Below are 20,354 nucleotides of genomic sequence, written 5' to 3'. Positions count from 1 at the left end.
CATGTCTCAAACAGGCATGGGTTTAAACCTGTAATCAAATAAAATCAAAGTTTATAGGTCTCTTAAACAGTTTAGCAGATGTTATAACATGTGCTGCGAAATGATTGTGTTACTAGCTCCTAACAGTGCAGTGCAATAATGACTTCATCTAAGGACATAATCCTCTTTGACCTTTTTCCATTTCAGGGTCAGTACAATGAACACCAAACATGAATTCCTCTGCAGTGACCCATCTTGTTTTGTTTTGTGTTCTCCCTCATTGCAGCGTTGAATTATGAGAATGTGATGGATACTGGTTCAGAGACAGAGGATGAGGACAAGCTGTTGGTATCGGAGGAGGACGGCCTACTTAACGGGGTGGGCAGCCCTGCCAGCCTGAACAACCACGACGCTGGATCCCCGAGGGTGGGCCACACCCTGATGACAAAGGAGGATGAGGACGATGACATGAGGGACAGTGGAGTAGACCATGTCTGGCATGACAACGACATGCTGCACGCCTCAGTCGACGGTACTGGTGAGTGTCACACACACACACAAAGCGCGTGGATCACAGCCAAAATGTTTTTCAGATTTATTTTGTTTTCCATGAGATGATAGGTTAGCCAACCCCCCCCCCCTCCACCATCACCACCTCCGCAGTAACAGGGGCAGTGATTGTCCGCGCTTGCCAGTCATAAGCAGTGTATGAGATCAAACCACATTTTGACATGCAGTGAGTTGACAGGGGCAAGCAGAGTCAGGAGACATTACTGTAAACTTGACGATAAATAGGAAACGTACGACGGTGCCACTTAAGATTGCAGAGGAATTTTGGAGATTCCTACACCCCACATGACTGAAACTTTCTCGGCTCGTCCCAACGCTAAATCTCGAACATATTTATTCTCATCTTTATCCTCACTAAAATAAACCAGAGTTACATAAGATGATATTAACAGATAGCTTTTCAATCATAGAATTAAGAGCATACATGATGTTTTCTTAGAATTGCCTCTTTTGATTGTCTATATTATCGCAATATGATCAGACTTTCAGTATGTGATTGATATAGCTTCATTTGCTAATAATCTACTTTAGATTATTTCAGGCAGGTGATACATACAACTTTGGTGGCGCCTTCCATTTTGTTTTCTTTGGAGCATCACTGATAGCAGAGAGCCTAGTCATGGATGCTTAAAAGATAAATACTTTTAATTAGGTCTAGGGGATAATCATTAAAGGAAGCCAGACTGCTGTAAAAGTCATTAACAATCTTAAATGAAATTTTTATTTTTATGATATCCATTTACATGTATAATAAGAGTCAATGATTCTTGCAGCGGTGTGACAGAAACAGAGTGTAGCGAGAACTCATGTAAGACACCCCATTTAAATGAGCCGTTGTTGGCTATTCATTTCGACTAATGAACTGGGCTCTGTAGAGTGCTGAAAAGGGGGAAATATTTCACCATCTAAAATGTTATTTACGCTCAAAAAATGATCATCTATTGAAAAGGAGGAAGTTCACTTTGCGGTTACTGATTATCGACGTACAAATCAGAAACATAGTTGTCGTAGACAATCGACGTATTATTTTGCTCTGTTTACGGATATTTCTATTTCTGCCCCACTAGTAACAGTTCATACGGGTTTGATTCTTTCAAAATAGAAATGTTCAAATAAATCAAGATCAAAAATAAACAAGGAGTCAAAGCGTACAGTAATTGTTTATTTGATAAAACCCTGTGGTGCCTTAATGTCTGTAATTCAACTATGTCGCAATTCCCAGATAATCTGCTTCTCATGTGATAAAACGTCGCCTGCCATATTTCTGAGACCTTGTGTAGTTAATTAGTGCAGATGATGGGAGTCTTCTCTTTCCCAAGCTTGTGGGCACTATGTTAGACTGTCCTTTTTCCTCTTTCACGGTGCCTTACTGTCTACAATGATACCTCAGCACAGAACTTTACCCGGAGATAAGCTGTGCTTTTCTCCCCTGCCTTTTCTACGTCAGCTTTAGTACTCTGTCCAGAGGATGCGGGTTTTGAACGGAAGAGCACTGCAAAAGTTTCTTCGCTTTCTTAGCGGGCCAGCACAATCAGAGTCTTGTGTTCTAGAATGGTCCTTGGCATTCTTTCATCCCACAATGGGGCGGTGGACGCAGTGGGCTGGAATACATGACATCACTATCACACTATCATTCTAAAAGAAATCACCTGCATTCTCCTTTTTCTGCCCTTGTCTCTTTCTTCTCCTGGCCCGGCTCTGTTCAAGGACGTTCAGAGAACTAACAGAAAGGAGGAGGAGGGCCTTTGTTTTTTATTGCGCCCTGTTCCACTGGTAACTGGCCATACAAATAGGAATGTTTTCAAAACAAACAGCATCACTGGCGTTAAGTAAATAGGTGGACTTATGGCAGGGGAAAGGTATTCTGGACCCCTCCTAGGTCGCAGTCAGAAACTTAAACATTGTCCTTCAGTGAGATGCAGGCCTTGTCTCACACTCCCCCTCTCCTTACATGATTTATCAGGTAGAGACAGACAGAGAGAGCAGACTGGCTCTCAACTCACATTACACTTTCAACTCTAAAAACTGTCTCTCTCCAATGGATGTGTAGCTGTCAGAAGCAATAGAAATGGCCCAAAAAGGATCTGTGCAAATGGCCATAGAAGTGAGGTAGGTGTAAGTGGTCTTAGCCTACCTCCTGCTGGAAGTTCTCTCACTCTCATTCCTTGACCACATCCAGATAATAGGGACTGTTCAAGGTAAAGAGGGGACAAAAAGCAAATCCCCACTTGTGCTCCTTGAGTCATATCAAAAATATGCGGTGAAATTGGATTACTAAAGGCTACGAAAACCAAAATGGCTGCATCCATGCAAACTCTCCCACTTTCCAGGAAAAAGAAACGTGGGGAAAGAAGAAAAGAGAGCTTGATTAACATTCAGTAAATTATAAATGACAAAAAAGTAACTATTCATATATGCTGGTCTCTTAAACACCAGAATTATATTTGTGGCTGTGGTGGAGGATTTTTTTGATTGCTCACAATACTCCAGTGTATCTTCAACAATATTGCTAAAGGGCCATTTCCTTAGAGTGCAGCCTGGTTTGATGTCATTACTGAGAAGACAACGGCACTCCAAACCCCCTCATATGCAAATGAAAATGGCTGGCAAGTTTCTTCACCACACAGTCAAGCTTCATGTCAAGGGAAAGTTGAGTACTTTTCATTCAAAAGAGTCAATTTTTTTTCTCTGAAGATATTGGCTGTTTTTTTATATTTTTTTTATCTGTTTGGTACAGAAGGAAATCATCTCACTTTAAGAGAAAGGAACAGAAAAAAACCCTCTCTTAATGATTGAAAGTAACCAAACCATTAAAACAACAGATTTTTCGCTCTACACCAAAATATACGTTATATATATATATTTATTTTTCATTTTTCTGCATTTGATACGTGATTGCTAATTCACTTTTTATTCTGAAGATTTTACACAGCTTGTCAGCTACTTTTCAAACTCATTTCCAAAAGTCCAAGATGCAAGAGCCAGTAAAGAAGAGAAATCTTCTATTCCCTTAATCCATTGATTTGTTTGTTTACCCCTCCATGGCAACACAGTATCCTTGAGACCATAGAAATCACATGGCTAAAACAAGGATGAAACAGAGAGAGACAGGAGCCATTTTTATTTCCAGCCACTATCTTCTCGGAAGTACCTTGATTTAATTTTCAAAGACAGGACAGAAGAAATGAGTCACAGAGGACTCCTTAAGTTAATTGTCTGTGGACATGAACACCAACAATGTCCTCTTGTTCGCCGCCACCTATACGGCAAGAAAATTTACCCACCAATGTCCAAAGTTGTTCTCACTTGTTTATGAGCCTGTCTGTCAATCTGGGGTCCTTTATTTATGGCTGTCTTACCTGTGCCAGGACAAAATGCAAGTCTGCCTTTGGTGTTCCTAAGACTATGCATTACGCTGATTGGTAAAAGAGTCTAAGCCCACAGCCCACGTTTTTCTGCGAAAACCCCCCTGTATAGTTTGTCATTTTTTCTGCCGCATGTAGATAGTTAGTAGTGTCACAGTGAGGGAATAACAACTGCAAGGCCTTTTGTGCCGGTTACTCCTGTCTGATTGTTCAGGTGGATGGGGCTGGCTTCTTGAATTAATCTTTTCTTTCTGGCGACTCTCGCTACCCCCGGAATGGCAGAGCAGCTTTCTTTCCCACTGCTCGTTGTTGTTTTTAAGGTAAATAAGGCTCTGTCTGGCCCTGATGATAGCATTCATTTAGAATGCCACACAAAGCCTCGGCACAGTGCAACACAGCAAGCCCTTTATATCTCCGTACCTTCCTCTGAAGGCTTCATTGTGACGCTTGGGTTTGCTTGGTACACTACAGCACTGAACATTGAACTTCTCTTCTCTTCTCCTCCTCTTCCCTTCCTCCCTTCCCACTTTTCTCCACAGATGAAATTAAAGATGATTATGACACTATGGGGCCTGACGCCACTCTTCAGACAGTTGGAAACGGTACAGGTGAGTTGATTTAATACATTGTGAGGTGATTTGATGTACAGATGTAGGATCTTAATTTGATCAGCCTGTTGCAGAATAACTTTTCTGCAATGAAGGAAATGTAAAACTTGTAGGGACGGTTTCCCAGACACAGATCAAGCAAATCCAAGCCCGGGCCAGCAGCATACCACCCTGCATACCACTGCTGGCTTGCTTCTGAAGCTAAGCAGGGTTGGTCCTGGTCAGTCCCTGGATGGGAGACCAGATGCTGCTGGAAGTGGTGTTGGAGGGCCAGTAGGAGGCACTCTTTCCTCTGGTCTAAAAAATATCCCAATGCCCCAGGGCAGTGATTGGGGACACTGCCCTGTGTAGGGTGCTGTCTTTCGGATGGGACGTTAAACGGGTGTCCTGACTCTCTGAGGTCATTAAAGATCCCATGGCACTTATCGTAAGAGTAGGGGTGTTAACCCCGGTGTCCTGGCTAAATTCCCAATCTGGCCCTCAAACCATCATGGTCACTTAATAATCCCCAGTTTACAATTGGCTCATTCATCCCCCTCCTCTCCCCTGTAACTATTCCCCAGGTCGTTGCTGCAAATGAGAACGTGTTCTCAGTCAACTTACCTGGTAAAATAACGATAAAATAAATAAAATAGTCCTGGACCAAAATGTATTGTACTCCATTAATTATAATCCACATAATAATTCACATTTCCTGTCGCTGCAGGATTATTTTCCTGCTGTAGCAAACTAGCTCAAATGAAGATCCTACATCTGTATTGTGTTGAAAGATGAGGCCGAGACCAACCACCCTTCCAATCCCTGTGTGGGTGGCTGTGTGTCTCTGTGTCCGTGTAGAGCATTAGTGTCCCTGTATGGTCCTTTCTACACAAAGCTGTGGAACCAAATCCTACCTGCCATTTTGAATTAAGTAAACAAAGCTGATTTCCACCCACAAGTCTCTTGGGCATTAAGTTTTCCCTCCATGATATCATCCTGACCGCTGCTGACAACTGGCCTCAGCACCGTTTGAGTAAACACTCACCACATAATGGGAATCCTTCCTTAGGAATCTTCTATTCTTCTTTTTTATTTATTTATAGATTTTTTTGATTTTATGTGTGTGTGTGAACACGCACGTGTGTGAGTGTGCGTGCGCGAACACGCATTCCCGCACACGCGGTCCTGTGCATGTGTGGTGACTTTTCTTTAGTGTGGAAATTTAGACATCGCAAATGTTTCCATTCAGGACATTAAGGTTGTGGAAACTATGTGGCGGTACTGCATTGGAAGACAAAAACCCACCACTGGAGTACATGTGATTTCATTTAAGAAATGAAAGTTGTACTCACTCTTTTATCCAGGTGATTTCCTCTATTACAGAGAAGAAAGTAGCCCCTCTTTTTAGAGGGGACATTTCAAAGGAGGCACTACGAGGTTGAGCTTGGAGCTTGTTGGCAATACAGCGACTTCCTAAATTGTATTTCATTTGCAAAATCAAATGAGTCTATATTTGATCTTTCTAATGTATTTTTAATCCTTAAGATACATATTTGTTTAACGGGTGAGTTGTGAATCCAACGTAGAGAGTTCAAGCATCCTCACAGTTTTGTCTCTAAATTACATGAGATGATTCTCAAATTGTTCCCACAAAGTCCTAATGAGAATGCAGGAAATTGAGCTGCCTAGTTAATAGTTGTTTCATACGATTTAATAAAAGATCCTTTGGCACCAGTGACATTTCCATGCCACTTTTGACAACCAAATCCACTACCTTGACCTTTCACAAATTGGGCCCGTAAAATAATCACTGCCAAACAAATCACAATATAAAAATGTACCTCGGCTTGGAAATGTCTAATTAAATACGTAACTATCTAAATCCAGTCAAATAAAACCCGTTTGTGTGACTTCCTGTAACATTTAGCACAACAATGTGATATGTGACAAGTGGTATAACAGTGATATGATAGAGGGTAATAGAATATAGACTCGCCTCAGATTGTTGCAATGCTGTATGGTATAGCTTTGAATGAACGTGAACCTTTGAGAGTCTATCATCTTCTGTTGAATAATGAAGTTTGCAGTTTTTGATTGGCTTTGTTTGCTATTGGAGCCACAGCTATCTCTACTCTGCAGCTTTGGGATTCCCCAAAGAGAAGGGACTGGAGAATATGAGAAAACACATAATGTGTGACTTCAGCAATTTCAGAAAGGCGGATTTAAAAAGTATTTTCTTGACTATGGTTAAAGCTTTTTTTGTGCAACATTGTGGTTTGTCCTCAGTAATCTGTTCCGCAGCCAATCAACTAACCAGAGCCCTTTTATTGACCCCTTGTGTGGAAGTCAATACGCAGGGAATTTGTTTGTACTGTTGCTACACAATGTGTAAATAAAATGTTAATCGAGAGGCTTAAATGCTGAGGCTTAATTAAATAGTTGGATGTCTTTCGATAACCTTAAAGATTCGAAATTGTAAAATACAAATGATTTTCATTTCAAGTATGATACGGAGAATTTGAAGTAATTTGACCAGTTTAAATTGTGTTCCCCACATTTATTGTGTAACTGGTAATATGTTTCAAGTAAATACAATATGTTTATCTAAAATACTTTCCCCATGGTTTAAGGTCGTACTTCAACTTATATTTCTTGTTTTAGAGGCTGTTGTGTGACAAGATAAAACAGTAATTCAGATGTATTCTTCATGTCTGTTGTGGGGTTTCTTCATCACATTTAGACCCCATATGTTCCCTGTTTTGCTGTAACACACATTTCTCTTGGGGAGTGAAGAATCCAATTTTTTAAAACCCATCTCTTTCTCTCTCTCTCCCTCCTCCTTCTCTCGTTCTCTTCTTCTTTCCAGTTAAGAATGTTGTTGATTGCACTTCCGAGTTTGAGGAGTTCTTCGCTAAGCGTAGCAAGCTCCAGGAGGAGAGCCACGTGGTTAGCATCGCTGAGTACCTGCAGCGGGGCGACACTGCCATCATTTACCCAGAAGCACCCGAGGGAGAGGAGCTGTCCCGTCTGGGCACGCCCGAAGCGTCTGAAACAAACGGCCAGGAGGAAAATGGTACGAATCCATAGACCAGCCAGGGAGGGCAAGAACAGAACCGGAGACAGGGGCTGTATGTATGAAGCGTCTTGGAGTAGGAGTGGTGATTTAGGATCAGTATTGCCTTTTAGATCACAATGAATAAGATTGCACGGACAGGGGTGAGCTTGGGCCATATGTTTGAAGCGTTTTAGAGTAGGAGTGCTGATCTAGGATCAGTATTGCCTTTTAGATCACAATGAATAAGATTACATGGACAGGGGGGAGCTGATCCTGGATCAGCACTCTTCCTATAAGACTCTAGCTACATACGTCCCCAGAAGAGAACAGAGCAGCAGTGGTGTGGCTGGACTCTTCTTCGTCTCTGTGGCTCAGTGACATGGGCAGCTGTTGGTCTCACAGATTCTTCACTGGATGCCTCTGTGTTTACCTACGGTCCTTCAGTCTTTAAGCAGCAGCAGCTGCCAGAGGTCTGAAATAAGATAGTACACCTCCCAGACCCCGGGGGAACAGGGATTGAATTAGAATGGATTTATGATACGTACTTCAAAAATTGTGAAAGTGTGGGGGAAAAATGGTATTAAATAAGCCACTTTAAAGCAATTAGGCGAGGGGACTATGGTTAAGGGGAGCAAGGAAGGACGAGGAGGGAGGGTGGGTAAGGTAGCGTTCTTAAAAACCAGGTCAAGGTGCTTTATTTCAGACTGACATTTGTAAAATATCAGTGTAAGATTAGATATCATGTTTAGTTTGTGTCTTAAATCAGAAGTCAAAGAAAAAACACAATTACTTAAGATAAAAGTATGTTATGCAACACATTCTGAAGTGTATAGGTCCATTAAAAGCGAATTCAATTTAGTACGGGTGAACTTCCACGTGTCTTAGTATGTGATATAAAAAAGGAGGGGCAGTCTGTGTGTGCGTATGTGTGCGTGTGTGCGTGTGTGTCAGGGCATGGATGCCAGCCTGAGACGATGGCACTCTGTAGAGCAGATTGCAGTGATACCTCCCATACCATTCCGGGCAGTACGCCCATTAGCTGCCATTGATTTGCTGACCTTTTGGACCGCTTTCTCTCCCCAACCCCCCTCCCTTTCTCCCCCCCCGTCTCCCCTACCCAGACCTGCCACCTGGAACTCCAGATGCTTTCGCCCAACTGTTGACCTGCCCCTACTGCGACCGGGGTTACAAGCGCTTGACATCGCTCAAGGAGCACATCAAGTACCGCCACGAGAAGAACGAGGAGAACTTTGCCTGCCCCCTGTGTAACTACACGTTTGCTTACCGCACTCAGCTTGAGCGACATATGGCCACGCATAAGCCCGGTAGAGATCAGGTGAGGATCGTATGCCCTCGGTTTTTTTTGGGGGGGGGGGGGGGGGGTTGCTGTTTTCAATCACTTTCAGGATCATATGCCCCTATCACTTCATTTCTAATGTGCTATGATCCCTTGGAGGAAATTATATAATTTTGATTGGCAGTCATTATTAATTTTTCATGACATTTTGAAGATGCAGATCTTTTAATGGTAATAACTTTAATTGAGGCCCTAAATGGTTTTTTGATGGCCCCGTCTGATATGATTTTGCCGTCTTATGTTCACGATCGAATGATTATGTTAATTTCCAATTTAGACATTTTTTCTGCTCCTTAATTTCACTTCAACTGGTAGATTTTATGTTCTTTAAAATCAAGCATTTCCTGTATGCAGTACTATGTCATACATTCCACCATTTCCTTACATTGCATTAACAGAATCAACATGTACACTTATTATTGAGTCTCACTCACTCTCAATGTATTTTCTTTAATATAAACTAACCTGGGAATTTGTTGGCAATTTCCATGCATCACATCCAACTCCCTGTGTGGAAAAAAAACACCTTCTATTCATAGACGTTACATTTGCTTGCCAACCATGTTTAAAAATAAGTGAATCTGAACAAAACCGGTAGTGACAATTTAAGTCCTCTTGGGGTAAAAAAGAAAGAAGAAAGAAAAATAAAATGTGTTGTGAAGTTAGTGAATCATTGTGTCATCGCTTACAGGCAAGTCCCAATCCCATGTCCCGTGAGAGCTGTCTCTATCTAGGAAAAAATGCCCTCGCCATAAACACCATACAAAATTCTAAAAATAACCTGTAACTCTCCTTATCCAATTAACCAATCAAGAGAAAATGTGTCATTAATACGAGCCAATAATATTTGAATACCCAGCCCATGCGCCCCGACAACAACATCCAACATCCCATCCCATCTCTAACCTTCCCTGAGTCATGTAGGATAGCAAGTCCCCCTCCCAAAAAAACACATTTGCTGGTGTTGGTGCCATTGACAATTAGGGTTAGAAAATGATTGTATCTTATTGGCACAACTAAAGTTTACTGCGGTCCTCAGAGGGAAGCAGCGGGAGCCAGAGCAGCTGTTGCTGTTTGTTTACGCAACTCAGCAACATACGAGCGGTGGGGTCTCCGACTTGCGCTTGGCGGCCCCAGCGACAGACAGACCCACTCCTGCTCGATCTTTTTGAAGGTTGCTGCCGTTTGAACAATCCCTCCCTGTGTCCTCCCTTACGCCATCTGTCTCCCCAGCAATGTGGGTAGAGTCAGCACACCCCAGCAATTGTCAAGCTGGATCAGGACGCTGGCTGCTTCTTCCTGCTATGCCTCTGCCTGCGTAGCGTGTGTTGTTGAGAGATCTTTTGTATTGCCTAAGCATTTAACATGTTCACCTCCCACTCAGAATTAATTGTGCACGCCTGGTGTGCCCCCCGTTTACACGTACGCTGTTACTGTTGTTGTTATTACTATAATATTTGGATTTTTAAACAGGCAGAGGCCTCCCCCTGTTTGAATTGCAAATTTGAGAGGCCGCAACTGATGTTTACCTTTGAACAGAGAATCAAGGCCTAGGCCCATCCTATCCAGCATAGTCTACGATTATTAAAGAGACGTTTGAGGATTCAAATGATTAGTGGAAATCTGTTCCAATTAAGACATTTCAACATTTATGGAAATGTAATGTTTCTTCATGTATAATTACTGTTGTATGTAGATATGTGAAATACAGGGAAGGACTTCTTGTGAAATAGTCAGAATATCTTTTGAGTGATTACCCCAAATTAATAAAAGTAGATCAGATTGCTTGTCTCTAATGAGGGGGAAACTATATTTTAAAAAAGAGCCCCTTTCATTTATTTTATTTTATTGGCTGCCAAATTCTAAAGGCATGCTTCCTGGGCTCGAGAGCCAGGAAATGAAAAGGTATGTGATTCCCTCTGTTATCAGCGCCACTCTTGTACTCTCTCGTTGGAGATGGAAGTAAAAAGAGGCAAGATGGGCTGTGTAGAAACGCGAGACATTTGGCTTGTCGGTCGATTGCACCGAAGGCTGATTGTGATTATTTAGTGAACTATTTTCCCCCTGTAATGTTGTTAGCAGAACTCATGTCAATACCTGCTTCTTTCTCTATAGCACCAACTGCTGAACCAGGGGGCTGGCAACCGCAAGTTCAAATGCACAGAATGTGGCAAGGCCTTCAAGTACAAGCACCATCTGAAGGAACACCTGCGGATTCACAGTGGTGGGTAGCAAGGGGGCCTGTGCACTCCTCTTTGAATAAGCATAACCTTGATTTAAGACTGTGGTGAACTTCACAGGTTGTACAAAAATTCGATTGCCTTGTTCGATTGCCTTTTCTCTCTCCCACTGTTCCAATGGACGACTTGAGCTACTTTGTTTCCTTCTATCTGCCAATCTCACAATTGAGCAGTTCAGTGTTTCCACTTCAATTTGGCATTAATCGAAGGTGTTCATTGTTGATACATTTTCCCTTAGCCCACTTGTATTTAATAAATGAGAATATGTGTGTTCGTTATCCCGTTCCAATTGTGTTCATGGCAGATGTTTGTAAAAGTATACGTTGTCTCTTTTCAGGTGAGAAGCCATACGAATGCCCGAACTGCAAGAAGCGCTTCTCCCACTCAGGCTCCTACAGCTCTCACATCAGCAGCAAGAAGTGCATCGGCCTTATCGCAGTCAACGGGAGGATGCGCAACAACATGAAAACAGGCTCATCCCCTACGTCAGCCTCGTCCTCCCCCACTAACCCCGCCATCACCCAGCTGAGACACAAGCTAGAGAACGGAAACGGAAACGGCAAGCCCCTGGGCCACCACCAGGACCAGAACAACCACCACCTGAACATCAAAACAGAACCACTAGACTTCAACGACTACAAACTCATGATGGCCTCCCATGGCTTCGGCGCACCTGGGCCCTTCATGAACGGAGGGATGGGCGGAAATAGTAGCCCGCTAGGGATCCACTGCTCAGCCCAGAGCCCCATGCAGCACCTGGGGATGGGGATCGAACAACAGCTCCTGGGCTACCCGTCCCTGAGCAACAACCTGAGCGAGGTCCAGAAGGTGCTCCAGATCGTGGACAACACTGTGTGCAGGCAGAAGATGGACTGCAAACCGGAGGAGATCTCCAGGCTCAAGGCTTACATGAAGGAGCTCGGGAACCAGATCGAGGAGCAGAAACAGGGACTGACGTCACAGGGGGGTCACCAGGTTGGTCTTCCAGTCGTCAGCCATAACGGTGCCACTAAAAGCATCATCGACTACACATTAGAAAAAGTGAACGAAGCCAAAGCTTGTCTCCAGAGCTTGACCACGGACTCAAAGAGACAAATTAGCACTATCAAACGTGAGAAATCCAACCACATGCTAGATTTAGGTACAGAGGATAAGATGCATGAGAACAACATTATGTTTACACCCTTTTCTTGTCAATACTGCAAAGAAGCCTTCCCAGGTCCAATTCCCTTGCATCAGCATGAACGTTACCTGTGTAAAATGAATGAGGAGATCAAGACAGTTCTCCAGACTAGCGAGAACCTTATGCCCACAAAACAGGGGATGTTTACGGAGAAGCATGCCCTCCTGCTCTCGTCCATGCTGTCTGAGAAAAGCCCCATCAACCCATACAAGGACCACATGTCAGTGCTCAAGGCCTACTTCGCTATGAACATGGAGCCCAATTCAGAGGAACTACTGAAGATCTCCATAGCGGTCGGCCTTCCTCAGGAATTCGTCAAAGAGTGGTTCGAGCAGAGGAAAGTCTACCAGTACGGCACCCCAAGAACTCCACCACTAGAACAACAACGGAACAACCATGCAGATATGGTTCTAGCCGCAAACAACCACAACCACACTCCCACTAAAGACTCAATGGCAGCTAGATCCCCAGTGTCCCTGATCAAGTATAATGACCGTGACCGCAACCGTGACCACCGTATCACGTCCCCCTCCATTGCAGAGCTCCATAACAACGTCAACAACTGTGAGAACCAACTCAGACTCATGAAAGCCAACACGTTCAGTGGACACCCCAAACACATGGGTGACCACTCCAAATTGGACCACCTCTCAAGGAGCAGCACACCTTCACCTTTGAACCTTTCCTCCACATCTTCCAAAAACTCCCAGAGTAGCTCATATACTCCAAACAGCCTGATGTCTGAGGACCTGAACCTCAACATGAACCTGTCTGAACAACCACTGGACCTGTCACTGCCAAAGCTCATGAAGGAGCCCAAACACGCCATGACCGTGAAGAGCAGGCCTAAACTAAACAGTATTAACCACCATGACCACTCCAGTGTTCCCTCCCCACGAGAACACTTCGAAGAGCCACTTAACCTGGCCTATCTCAAGAAGGAGTTTGAAGGCAGAGGCCAGAACCACCTCAATGGAGACTTCAACAAAAGCACCAGCCCCTTGTTCGGGATGAACCCCTTCGGTGCCAAACCTATGTACACGTCGCTTCCGCAACAGACCGCGTTCCCACCTGCCACCTTCATGTCTCCGATGCAGGCCAGCATGCCTGGGCTGAGGCCATACCCAGGGCTGGATCAGATGAGCTTCCTACCACACATGGCCTACACTTATGCAACAGGAGCAGCTACCTTTGCTGAGATGCAGCAGAGGAGAAAATACCAGCGAAAGCCTGGTTTCCAGGTAAATAGATAAGCCACTTGTGGTTTAGTTTTTAAGCCTCCGGTTTATCCTCTCTCTCTCTCTCTCTCCCCATCTTTAACCTCTCTCTCTCTCTCTCTCTCTCTCTCCCCATCTTTAACCCCTTTCTCTCTCTCTCTCCCTTTCTCTCTCCCTCCATCTCTACCCCCCACCCCTCTCAAATTCTCTAAAATGATCTGCTCATTGTGCCACTAATTAAAAGGTACTCTAATGAGCTCAAATGCTCACCTGCAGCACATTGAACCAGGGAGAAAACACAGTCAGGTAGATAACCAGCTGTCAAACGAGCCTGGAGTTGTTCAGTTCTCCAAGCAGGCGTCATTAGCGATATCAGCATATAATTGCCGTTTCAGAAGAGGTTATGATGTGGGGGATTCAGTTGTTGTCAGACTCCACCGTGGATTGTCCTTAACGCAGAGTGCAGGCAGCATCACGTCTCCAGCTGTTCAGTGTAGTCTATTCCAGAGTAAAACATAGACTACGTACCCTTTAAAATCAATCTCTCAGCCTAGTTTATTTTGAGTTTTTTTTCCTTAGGTGTTTTGTGTTGTGAGTTGTGTGAGGGAAATAGTGTACATGATCTGTGCAATAGGGAAAAGGGTAAGCCCCGGAGCTGCACACAGCACAGAGGATCTGACTCCAACTCCAATTCTCAGCCACTTTCTTGTATTTTATTTGAAAGAGATTAGCACTCTAAAGCCAAAATGAGTTTCTACACGCAGGTTAATAATGCACAGGCTCCATGTTCATTCCCACTGAATGCTGAAGGCTGTTTAACATAGAGGGAACCATTTTGATATAAAAAGTATTAATAATGTTTCCTATTCTAAGTTATTAAATTAGATTTTTTTTTATACAGCTACGGGCATTTAGCTCAAATTGATGGCAGAATGATAGTGGCTCTGTTCTTTAAAAACAGTGTAAGAAAGAAAATGTCCCCGCCAAAGGAATCCTTGTCAGACCAGAGCGAGCACTTCTTAATGAGAGCAATGGTGCTTCTCAATATTGGTCATTTAGAACACCTCTTGATTTAATCATTATGAGTTGGAAATTAGAAGAGTATGACAATATGCCCCGCAATGGGCTTTCTCTTATTGTTATGACCTTCTAATGTAATAATATTTCCCCCTCAATTAATTTAAGTCTATGCCTTTCGGCTTCATTTTCCCTTATAAAGAACAGATACATATAGAATTAAAACTCTTTCATGTATAAAATTAGACTGATGAGGATTCAAATATATGGAGATTTTTTTTTAAATAACATTCAGGGTAGATTCTCAACCATTACAATGAAGTCTTGCCTTTTATATATTCATTTGTGTATTTACACCTGAGCTCTGTATTGGAGTGTTCGTAATTAGGTCAAACAGTAAGTTCCATTCTGTCTTTCATTCAGGCAAACATCAGGAGGTACTAAATTGAGTTGACGTGTGGATTGATAAATGTGTCATTTTCTAGGGGGAGCTGCTAGACGGAACAGCAGATTATATGTCAGGACTGGATGATATGACCGATTCAGACTCCTGTCTGTCCCGGAAGAAGATTAAGAAGACAGAAAGTGGTATGTACGCGTGTGACTTGTGCGACAAAACATTCCAGAAGAGCAGTTCCCTCCTAAGACACAAATATGAACACACAGGTATATACTGTTCTGGAACACTTATTTTACCCCACTGCTTTTATTTCTAATGTTTTGTGTTACTAAACCCTTTGAAATTGTTTCATTTGGTTTATTCCCCGCTTCTTTCTTGCTTTGTTCTTTTTCAGTTGTATGTAAATCGAGACCTAACTTGTTTCTTCATTGACAGGGGTGAGGAGATATACTTACTAAAATATGTAGAGCAAGACATTACATTATCGGGGTTATGGCAGAAATACCTTTCTCTGCGTATATAAGCTCCATACTTAAATCAAAATGGGGTAGAAAGTTCCTAGCTAAATGTTGTGTCATTGCTTTGCATAATGCATGAGGGCACTGTCTGAGGTAAATGTCATCCTTGGCCGTTTCTAATTATATCCATCACATGCTACTTGATTAACCCTATTATGATGTGCAAAACACACTAAGCACACCCACATTTAACTAATAAAGAGACAGAGACAGACCACTGACAGTATCACTTGACCAAAACGGTCCTTCGTTGACTATCACTCTAATCAGTGACAGATCGGTTTAACCCATTGAACATTTTTGTGTTGATTATTATTTATTTATTTTTTTGACACTTCTCACAACTAAACTCTTTCACTAAGTTGCGTCATTCTTCACACACAGGACTATGTGCAGCACGCAGCAGAACATGCTTGATGTAGCCTGCAGTTAATCTGGTTGTGGTATTAGCAGGTGTGTGTTGCAAGAACGGCAGTTATGGAAAGTGTTGAAGGCATTCCAGGGCTATTTGTGGCTAGGAATTGGCCAGATGTGTTTGGTGTCTGTGCTTTGTGGCACAAGTGGCGTCATGAGCTGATTGAAATGCCAAAGGGGAAACTCTGTCTTATGATTTGTGTCAGATAGACTGTTATATTTCCGGATGTGCTGAGGTGTAGCAAATTCAAAAGGGGTGCAACTGTCCTCGACTCCCCACCCCATGATATACACCATGACCAGCCACCATCGCTGGCTGCTGGGAGAGTTTTTGTTTAGCCAGATCATTTGGTAGCATGATGTAATGAAATTTCTCTCCATCAATGTAGGGTGGCTCGAGTTTCTCGTCTCACACTTTTGCATTCAGGGTGTCCCATCTTACACCGTGAGCAGAGTAGAGATGAGTCCCAATATAGTTGAGGTACAGAGGCGTCTAGAAAGTAGAATTATTCTTCTGAGATTATCAGGGTAGCCATAGGAGTCTCTCGTTCAATTTTCATCTCCTATTTGTTTACTTATTTGTCACAGCTTTCTGTTTGTTTAGTTTGCGGTGGTTTATTTACGTTGCATCCATCCATTACGCCAAAAATAAGTGCTTGTGATTCTGTTCCTCCATGCTTTAGCGATAGGAGGGATTTTCATAGTGTAAACACATGACAGACCCTGTGGTTTATTTAAGCTGTTTATCTCCTCATTCAAAATAAACAAATAAGTTATGACAAAGTTAGCATTGATATTGTAATGAGAGTTCAAGTTGCTTCGTACCATTCGAATCATCTGAATGTACTTTAAGTTTGTGTTTGTTCTCCTCCTGATGTTTATACTTGTGTGAAATGTAGTAACAACGTAGCGAGCTGAGAAACTCATGTCTGCTTTCCTCTCCCTTTGTGTCTCCTCAGGTAAACGGCCACACCAGTGTCAAATCTGCAAGAAGGCATTCAAACACAAGCACCACCTCATAGAACATTCACGACTGCACTCGGGCGAGAAACCGTACCAGTGCGACAAGTGCGGGAAGCGCTTCTCTCACTCCGGCTCTTACTCCCAGCACATGAACCACCGTTACTCTTACTGCAAGAGGGAGGCCGAGGAGAGGGAAGCGGCCGAGAGAGAGGCCCGGGAGAAGGGCCACCTAGAGCCCACAGAGCTACTATTGAGCCGGGCCTACTTACAGGGCATGACTCCTCAGGGCTACCCCGACCTGGAGGACCGCGAGGGCATTCTGAGGGAAGGAGGGATGAATGGAGGGATGAACGGAGGCATGAGAGATCGTCAGAAGGAAGTTGAAGGAACGTACGCAAAAATAGGACGTAGGGAAGAGGATTTTGAGGAGGAGGAAGAGGAGAGCGAGAACAAGAGCATGGACACAGATCCAGACATGTTGAGGGATGAGGAGGAGAACGGCGAGCACTCGATGGACGATAGTTCGTTGGACGGGAAAACAGAAACCAAATCGGATCACGAGGACAATATGGAGGACGGCATGTAATAAAACTGCATTTAAAAAAACTTCCCATCTTACTTTTCTGTTCAGTATTGTTACCTGCTTGGTTTTAAACGCTGCTGAGTTGAAGCTGTACATGCACGTGCCTGAAGCTTCTAGGAAGCTTTGTATTGAAGGACTCAAGGACTCAAGGGGTGGTTGTATATGTCTGCCCAAGGAGACACTGATTAGAAGTTTGATTTTGGGGTGGGGGGTGGGGCGGAGAATTGTGTAAGAAGAGGCTGCATTATGCAAAAATGAAAAATGAATAAATGAATCCATTTTAAAATTGTACAGTATTAAGGCCTAAAAATATGTGTGGTGCTAACATCCTAAAAACTCTGTGTTCCATAGTCTTTATAGCACAAACTAGTGACTTGTACAAATTGCACTTCGCTTCTATAATAATCACTACAAAAATAATAAAAAAGTATTGCCTATGTATATATTTATACAGTGTTGAAAAAAGCAGTAGTGTCCACGCTACAGTCCATCAGTTGTATTACTTATCTTTCACTTAATGTGTTGTCTATAGTTTTGCCCTGTCGTCAGGCCAGCTAGCCACACAGTTTTAGGCCTCCGAATTTCTCTGTGAAGGAACGTAACAGATATTACCTGTTTGATTTTAAGATACTGAAGTCTTAAAGAGACCTTGAAATGAAGGGGAAACGGTTTGGCAGTACAGTACAGTAGATGGAAGGATCGTGTGAACAATGAAGGAGAAAGCCTTTGTAAGGTGTTTTTGATAAGAAAAAGCCTTATATGCAAACCTTTTAATCTGTGTGTTTCTGCAAGTGCCATCCTTGTATTGTGTGAAAGGAGGGTGACACATGTTACCTCTTCACCAGCTTCGGTATTAAGAGATAGCTCACCTTGCTCTTTCAAGCACCCATGTCAGTATTAGGACACTAGGCAGCAGCTCCTTAGTTTACATATGTCTGTGCAATTTTCAGGTTTATTTCATTAACTTTTGTCAGTATTACACCAAACAATTTTTTGAAACAACAAAATTGCATTCATTTTGTTTGTAGGTTGAATAACATTTTATTTATGTGGCCCATTTTATATTTCCTAATTTTATTTATTTCATACTGTAGTGTACAGTATTATAGTTCTTCAATATATAGATATATTTTAGTAAAAATGAACTTGGCGTTGATCATTGGGCAAATTTTACGTAAAGAGAGCATTTATTGTGTTTTGAAACATTAATTGTGAAATTTTCAACTATATTATTTTGTTTTATTTCCTTTATTTTCCAATTACTGGAAATTCCAAATTTGGGAACTTTTATACAATATTGTGAAAACACTGTATTTTTAACGAAAAAAATTCCACTTTCTTCATCTTTTTTTTTTTTTGCTAAAAAAATGAAGAGGGACTGTTAAGATACAATGTATGATACCATGACTGAAGAAAATCTTTCCTGAAATGTCTTTGTAAAAGTATTATTGAATTTTTAATTTGTAATTTCTCTTGGAAATGACCATGCTCGAATAAAAGTAGCCAAATTACAGAACACAAATGCCTTATGTTTAATTTTTTTTTTCGTGCTTTTGTAGCAGTGCTCGAGAACCACATAACTACACCTGTCACTCAGAAAAGGAGTTGTCTGAAAGTAAAAGACCCACATTCCCCCAAAATTGGGAGTTTGCCTCGTATGATTTCAACTTTTCACATACTGAGTCACACAATAATTCATTATTTTCAATACTTTTATAACATTCAATAGACTTAATGATTGTTTAATGACAGTCACATTACCAAGAGAGAAAAAAAGCAAAGAAACAAATTTAGTCATTAAAATGAAAGGTGGACGCCAGCTACTGTAAAAGTACTTTCGTGTGAAGATACTTACAGCTATTAACCGCTCACACTGCATATGCAGATTCAAAGCAACATCAAAAGGCTGAGATGAAAGGGAAAAGGTTGAGCAATGCCAAACGCAGAGCATGCTTTGCATATTCCAATTTTCATATTGATCCTGATGCCATCTGATCATTCGGTGCTATCTCACAGATAAAAGGGGAGGTCTTAAATGATTAGCCGTTGAATTTAACCATCTACTGTTAACTGTTCGGGACGATTAAGAATGCAACGCTTCCACAGAGATCAGAGGTAAGGAGGAGATACCTTCAAGGAGGATAGAACACTACAGGTGGAATGTATTTGACACATTCTAGAACCTTCCGCGCCACAATAAGGAAGGTCATGACGTTAGGAGGGAAGTTGTACTGTTATTTGTTTCGCCCCAGTCAATCATTTTGAAGGAAAGAACAATTTCCTTTTAGAACTTAATTTGAAAATACTTAACCGAGCTGGTCGAATGTTTGGGAGGAAAAAACACCTAATGACAACATGAGGTTACAGTGACTAATAATAATTGCATATTGCCGTACGTTTTGGCCAGACTGGTGGTGTGTTTGGAACATATGAACTCTGATGACTCATCCCTGGTTTTAGGTATAGACTCAGACATTAAGTGTAGATTTTGCCTTCAGGGTGTGCAATTTGCTTCCATTGATATCTCCGAGTCTTACTATGGTTACATTACTTAATGTTGTCATTGGCTCAACACATACTGTACCTCGCTGACATGTTATATAGGGAAACTTTATGGCCCTTGGCATTCCCAAGTTCTCAGATGAGAAGGAAAATAAAATAGAAGTGTGTACCACTGAACTGATTTTTTTTTATTTTCAGAAGAATTAACTCTGAATAAAGGATACGCAGCTTATTTCCAAAACGTTTAGTTAATTTCCAAAACATTTAGTAAACATATAGCAAAAAAAACAAGAGGAGGTTGATGTAGGATCCATGATATATCCAGGGTAAGAGAGGTAGAGAGGAGAGCTCAGACTTTTGACCTCATTAAATTATTTACATATCCCCATATGCTGCCCATATCA

At 42.2% G+C, this 20,354-nt stretch overlaps 1 protein-coding gene across 4 annotated transcripts in view; it reads left to right on the top strand.

Moving 5' to 3' along the window:
• Window positions 1-18,970, top strand: part of LOC129840589 (zinc finger E-box-binding homeobox 2-like) — a 76,614-nt gene extending 57,644 nt beyond the window's left edge. The window contains exons 2-9 of one of the 4 annotated variants that reach the window (XM_055908577.1): window positions 266-517; window positions 4,454-4,522; window positions 7,368-7,574; window positions 8,678-8,892; window positions 11,029-11,137; window positions 11,491-13,577; window positions 15,056-15,158; window positions 16,862-18,970. In XM_055908577.1, the coding sequence (XP_055764552.1) occupies window positions 266-517; window positions 4,454-4,522; window positions 7,368-7,574; window positions 8,678-8,892; window positions 11,029-11,137; window positions 11,491-13,577; window positions 15,056-15,158; window positions 16,862-17,451 (3,632 nt within the window). In that variant the 3' untranslated portion in view covers window positions 17,452-18,970. Of the gene's footprint in view, window positions 1-262; window positions 518-4,453; window positions 4,523-7,367; window positions 7,575-8,677; window positions 8,893-11,028; window positions 11,138-11,490; window positions 13,578-15,055; window positions 15,237-16,861 lie in introns of all 4 variants that reach the window. The other 3 variants (XM_055908575.1, XM_055908576.1, XM_055908573.1) reach the window with 3 other exon arrangements.
• The last annotated feature ends 1,384 nt before the right edge of the window (window positions 18,971-20,354 follow it).

This window comes from Salvelinus fontinalis, chromosome 41 (genome assembly GCF_029448725.1).
Source record: "Salvelinus fontinalis isolate EN_2023a chromosome 41, ASM2944872v1, whole genome shotgun sequence".
NCBI lineage: Eukaryota > Metazoa > Chordata > Actinopteri > Salmoniformes > Salmonidae > Salvelinus > Salvelinus fontinalis.
The sequence above is the reverse complement of the archived record's forward strand: the minus strand, read 5'-3'. Positions and strand labels throughout refer to the sequence as shown.